The sequence below is a fragment of the Rousettus aegyptiacus genome, unplaced genomic scaffold (assembly GCF_014176215.1).
Source record: "Rousettus aegyptiacus isolate mRouAeg1 unplaced genomic scaffold, mRouAeg1.p scaffold_m13_p_1, whole genome shotgun sequence".
NCBI lineage: Eukaryota > Metazoa > Chordata > Mammalia > Chiroptera > Pteropodidae > Rousettus > Rousettus aegyptiacus.
Window position 1 is genome coordinate 150193856 of NW_023416284.1, and position 6134 is coordinate 150199989.

Here is a 6134-nt window from a genome sequence, read left to right on the forward strand (position 1 = left end):
ATTACCAAATGGAATACAGTGTTGGTATTCAATTATTTTTGTTTTTAGCTTTCCAGCATTGAGACAAAGTCTAAAGTTTTTTGGATCAAGTCCTTTCTCCCATTCCATTCAGTGGTGTTAAATCATACATCTGTAATATAGTTAGATCCACTTGTCCCAAGTTAAATTCCATCCTGCTTCCTCTGACATCATGGTAGCTTCTAAAATTTACGTATATATTAAAAGCCACTCTTTGTGGTAGAGTGGATACCTGTTATGGCCTAAAAAGTCTTACGTGGCTGACCCAGGTCTAATTGCAGTCTGATCCTACCCATTGTCCTTTTCATTCTCTCTTTTACAGCCAACTTTGCTCCTGCCAATTCCTACAGTGTCACAATCCCTGTAATTAATAGGCCTTTCATCTAGGTTTCTGTTTTCTGCAAGAAACTTTTCTTGATTTCTTAACTTAGTGTAGGCCACCCATTCATAGTGTTATTGGTTCATTTACCCTTTTATATTACATTCATTGCAGTCTATATTTCTATATTTACTTGTGTTTTTAATTTAACATCTCTTTCTACTCTCATTCTGAGACTAAATACTCTATGAGAGAAGGGATTTTGTCTATTTACTGTTATATCACAGTGCCTGATACACAGAGTCATGAAATAAATGTTTGTTCAGTGAAGAAAAAATAAAAGTAACTACACAGACAAAGGAAGGAAACACTCGATGCTATGGAAACAATCTCTCTACTAATCCCATATTTATATGTTTTTCTTTCTTCGTAAATAGAGAGATGGGAGTTAAAAAATAACCTATAAGTACAAAAGCTGGAAATCTGTCTCCTCTAAGTAGCTGAGCCCCAAATTTGTACTACCAAGTCAAAGAAAAAAATATGCCTAAGACTGAATTCAAAGTTTAAAGAAAGTGAATGCAGGGTAAAAAAATTAAAGAATCAAAAATATGCTTGGATCATTTTACATGTTTGTGTAATTCTAATAAACAAATGTTTTAGGTGATTTTCTGGCACGGAATTTAAAGTTCTTCACTAATATCCCAGATAAATTTAACAAGAAAAATCTTTCATCTTTTCTTGAAAATCCCATCAAATCTCTCATTCTGTTACACAGTCATGTGATTTTTCTAGTCTCCAATTATGGCTAAAAAGAAATGAGAAAAATGCACTTATTAAGGTATTATCAGGTTCGTTAGAGTGAACATACATACATACACTATTGACAGTAGTAAGGCACTGTTCTCTTAAAATATTTTAGTTACATCTAATGTAGTTGTTATTTATGCTAAGGGGAGGGGAACCGAGTGTAGTGAAATGTGATTTTGTTGCTTTCAGTTGCCAATAATTGTGTGTAATAGTGATAGGTACGGATGAGAGAAACTAGAGAAATGGTCAGTTGCAAGTGAGTTTTATTCAGATAAGGTATATTTTGTTGAGAGCCTTCAGATCTCTGGATAATTTTACTGCATCTCTGCCACTTTGAATTTAGAAAAGTGTGATATAGTTCCTGGGTCAGGTCTGCAGAGCTCAGCACTTCCCTTAATGATCCCAAGTAACAACTGGCTGAATGGTCACATAACCTAAGTGAAAGCCTAGACTTCCACAAGGCAGCCCATTCAATATTCAGACAGTACAACTTGCAGGAAAGCTGTTATCTATAAAATGAGCTATTTTAGATAAGTACAGAGATTACTTCTATTTATGTTTTTAAATTTAAAAATTGATGACTTGTGTATTAATAAAATGAAATGACTGCATTATTTAAGCAAAAAAAAACATGATGAAATTAATACAATAAAATATTATCTCAACGCTAAGTTATTTGAAATACATTTTTGTAATGAATTATCAAACTCCTCTGTACTCTAGCATGTCAATATTGTTTTTCGGTTTATGCCCTGTTATTCATACCTTTTCCTCTTGTCTCTCAGCAGCATAACTTCAACCTCAGGCACAGGTATCCTTTGAACCAGTAGGATCTCACTGAAAGTGGGTAGAATCTCTGAGATTGGCTCATTTGAGATAAGAATGTGTTCCCCTACCTCTGTTCAGCAATCTTTTCTCAAACAGATCTCTCCTGACTGCTCTTCTTTTTAATAATGTAAAGGTTGAGTCTCAACAATCCATAACTATTTCTATCATCTAGTTCACACCAAATACAATCATATGTATATAACACAATAAGCTGTGATAAAGTCAAAATTCACCTCCGTTACGAATGCCTTGCCCTAGCTCTTGGGAGACCTTCTACACATAACTCATTCCCAGCTTTAATATTAACTAATCTTGGGGTCGAATATACAAGTCCAACTTTATATTTCAGAGATGTTAGAGAGAAGAAATTGTACATGATAAAATACTGTGCAAATAAAGGAAATATTATAATTTCAATTTAAATAGTTACAGGGGGAATTATCTTAAGTAGTTAATATTTGCATTTTGTAGTAAATTTAACTAACAAACACTGGGTTTACCAAAGACAGTGGGTTACTGCTAGGCTCTCTGTGGTTAAGAAAATTTTGCAGAAACCCAGTTACTTCCATAGAGAAGTTTATGTTCTAGTTTGAATAATAAAGTGATATTAAATATAAAATAATACATTAAAAAAAAAGAACTCACTGCTAGAATTTAAAATATTCATTCCAAATGAAGTTACATCGAATTAAATGGGATAATGAATGTAGTAGGTGATGAATTTTAAGATGAACTGTAATCTACTAAGAAGGCACAGATTGGTAACAAGTAGGTAGAGAACGGAGAGGAGGGAAAACTCATACATACATTTGGTTAGTGATGAATCTTGAAGCAGAGGCTGCATGCAGCTCAAGTCCAAACTCTGGTTGGAGGTGAGATAGAATTTAGAGGTCTCCAATTCAACCTCTCATGAATTAGAAACCCTTTCTGCAATAGCCTGACCGAGACCACACTATTTCTGATTAAACCGTACTATTCCAAAGGGCACACCACTCCCGCAAAGGTAGCCAATTCAATGTTCAGGTAATAAAACTTTGCAGGAAAGCTGTTATCTATAAAATGAGCCAAAAATGGGAGAAATGGCTTGAAGTTTTTGGACATGCCTCGCACTTGATCATATCAGGATCTGCGTTCCATGCAGGGCACCTGCTTGCTATAAGCAAGGCAGTTTGCATAGTTAATTCTGTAAGTAATCTTATAGAGTTCATGTTACAATGCCTGTTTTATAGAAGGAACTGGGCTCCTGCGTATGCAATATGACCCAGTTTACACAGTTAACAAGGAGCAGAGCTGGGATTTCACCCAGTTTTGATTCCAAAACTCGTATCTTCTCCTCTCTTCTTGATTGGCTATGTGTGCTGTGTGTCAGAATAATGGAAGAGAGGCAATAATGAAATATAATTATGAAAATTTAGGAAAAAATGGAAATTCTATGAAATTGACTGAATGAAATCAAATAAATGTAATCTAATCTATTCAATTAAAAAATTGGGATGATAAAGAAAGTTGGGAATTTACTAGAACTGGCCTAAGAAAATAACGAATGGAGCCAATATACCATAAAACTAAGTAATTGCAACTTTGCATGATAAAAAAGGGATTGTATCAAAAACAAGACAGTCTTCCAGAAAGTTAATTAGGGAGAAGTCATAGAGTGAGAGATGCTGAGGCAACCAGCCACGCGGGTCCGAGAGACGTTGGGTGGGCACGCGAGCCTTGGCACCTCTGTCCACGGTGGGGCAGGCAGCAAGCTCCTCACCCATTCTGCAGGTTTTGGTCCCCCACTAGCACCAAGGTGGCTGCTGGGAATCCCAGTAATAAAGAGAAATACTCAATGCTCTCCAGCACTGACGGCGGACATGTAACCCGTCAGAAGGAAACTTTACCTGCTGAATCTAGCTTTAAATCGAAAAGATGTACAGGTGCGATGAGATCTCACTTATTAAAGTTTAAGAAAAGTTCCAAGATTCCTTATAAGGCCATTGCCTGCGCCACCGTGCAGTTTTTGACTGGTGCCTCTCTCATTGTTACGGGCTGCCTCCTGCTGGCGGGCTACATCCTTAAAGTAGGAGCCAAGAGGGCCTTTGCAGTTCTAATTGTAGGCATCCTGGTGTTCTTGCCCGGGTTTTACCACCTGCTCATCGTCTGCAGAGCACATCGAGGCTGCCAGGGCTACTCCTATCAAGACCTTGCGGACTGTGGTGACTAACCTCCCCATACCCAGGAGAAGCGACTCAGATGGGGCTGAGCGGAGTAGGCTTTTGGCAGAAGCTATGGAAATCTACGCCTAAGGATTAAGGAATTTTAAAGTTTTGCTGATACTTAGCATGACTATGGCCAGATTTCATAAATCCTTACTCAAAATGTTAATCGAGTTTATAACAAACAGGAAGTTAGGGCGTACTCTATTTTTATTTTCCTGGCCCTAGCCAAAACTTCTGACAAAATTTTCCATGTGAATACTAACAGTAGAAGACCAGCAATGTTAATTGTATGGGGAAGTAAAAAGTATTCTGTAGAACGAAAATGTTGCCTCCATCAGCCTATTTAGTGGAACCTTTCTTTTAAATAGTCCTCATTGATAATTTTATCTAGTGGCAAACAGAAAAATGCAGTATGTCTAATTTCATATTACTAAGTTAACTTTGGAAATTTAGAATACAAATTTATATCTAAATTTGTATTCTATGGATGATCTTGGTAAAATCACATATCAATTTAGGAAAAATAAAAACAGCACTACAGTTGTGTTGTGTGGAGTACCCATGAACTTAAAGTCAGAACTTTCTAGTAGCATGTCTTGGACCACTCTGAGACAGAGTTTGGAATCATAATTCCTACTGTTTGGGGTTTCAGTTGGGATCAAATAAAGTATTTTATATCAACAACATGGAATACAGATGTTCCCCAGAGTGTTAATTTCTCACTGTACAATCAGGTTTTGTAGAAGACTACACTTCAAATCAACTAAAGCTACAAGTCAATTGCATCTGTTCACTTAAAGCTAACATAGGAGAGTTGCTCACCCAAGAGAATTTGTAATCTGTAAAGTTATAATCTCAGTTCACATCAGGACACGAGATTGCTTTTGATTTGTATGAGCTTTCTCCTCTTGAGTCCTATATAGCAGGGGTCCCTAACCCCCATGCTGCTGGAGACCTATACCCATCTAGAAAGGCTCTAGAGAAAAAGACTGAATGTAGTATACGTCTGCAGTTAAGGCTGTCACTCCAGATTAAAGGAAATGATAAAGCAGTAGTGTTTTCTAGAATAAATGACATCAACCTATAAAAAGAAACATGTTCTTAAGTATTGTAGATAAACAATGGAGACTTAGATTTGTAAAAGATAAAGAGCAGAGCATATTTTCTGGAAAAAAAAATATTGGCAATTCATAAAGGAGACTCTCACCTGTGTTATCCTTAGGATAAACAAAATGTATCTAGCATAAAGAAAAAAGTTTGGTGGTCTTCCAGGGGTACTATATTATGTATTTGGACTTAAAATGAATGGGAAGAAATGATAAATGTCTAAATATTAGTTTGAGATCTATCGAATTACACTAAATGAATAGGGATAACATGAACTGTGATTTGTTTGGGCTCTGATAGCCTCATCATATCCTCCTTCTATTAGAAACCACAGCATATATGGACAAGTCCATTGGAAAAGTAACTGGTAAAAAGTCTACTGCAACTTCAAAATGAATAATTAGTAGTATAAGTGACAGTCATGTAAAGAAAGTGCCTATTGAATACATGGCATAGTTAACCTATGCAAAGTTTGTTAAGGAAAGCCAGCTTAGGAAGCAAAGATCCAAATAAGGTCAACAGTGTAAACTTTAGTCCAGATATAAACCTTATCACCAAGAGAACAAAGACAAAAGGAGTGTCAGAGCAATATCATATATAGATACTAAAAATCCAAGCATTGTTTTCAATGCAAGTTTCCCGCATTTGGTTGGGGCAGACGAGACGCCTTTGCCCTCTAAGTGTGAGTCATGGCTGTCCTGGCCTTCACACTGGAACCTGCGCCTCAAAATTCCCAAGAAATCGGCCTCCCCCGGCCCCACACCCTCCCCCCCCCTCCCCCGCCCTCCCCCGCCCGACCCCTCTCCCGGCACGCACGCTCTGTAAACACATTGTCCCTTGCCTAAGGCACC

The 6134-nt window shown here is 37.2% G+C and overlaps 1 protein-coding gene across 1 annotated transcript; it reads left to right on the top strand.

Annotated features, from left to right (window-relative positions):
- The first annotated feature begins 2791 nt into the window (after nucleotides 1–2791).
- LOC118614959 (transmembrane protein 230-like) lies at nucleotides 2792–4181 on the top strand. The gene is made up of 2 exons (XM_036238373.1): nucleotides 2792–2844; nucleotides 3743–4181. Exons 1-2 carry the CDS (start codon nucleotides 2792–2794, stop codon nucleotides 4179–4181), a joined length of 492 nt encoding a protein of 163 aa, XP_036094266.1.
- Nucleotides 4182–6134: the final 1953 nt, after the last annotated feature.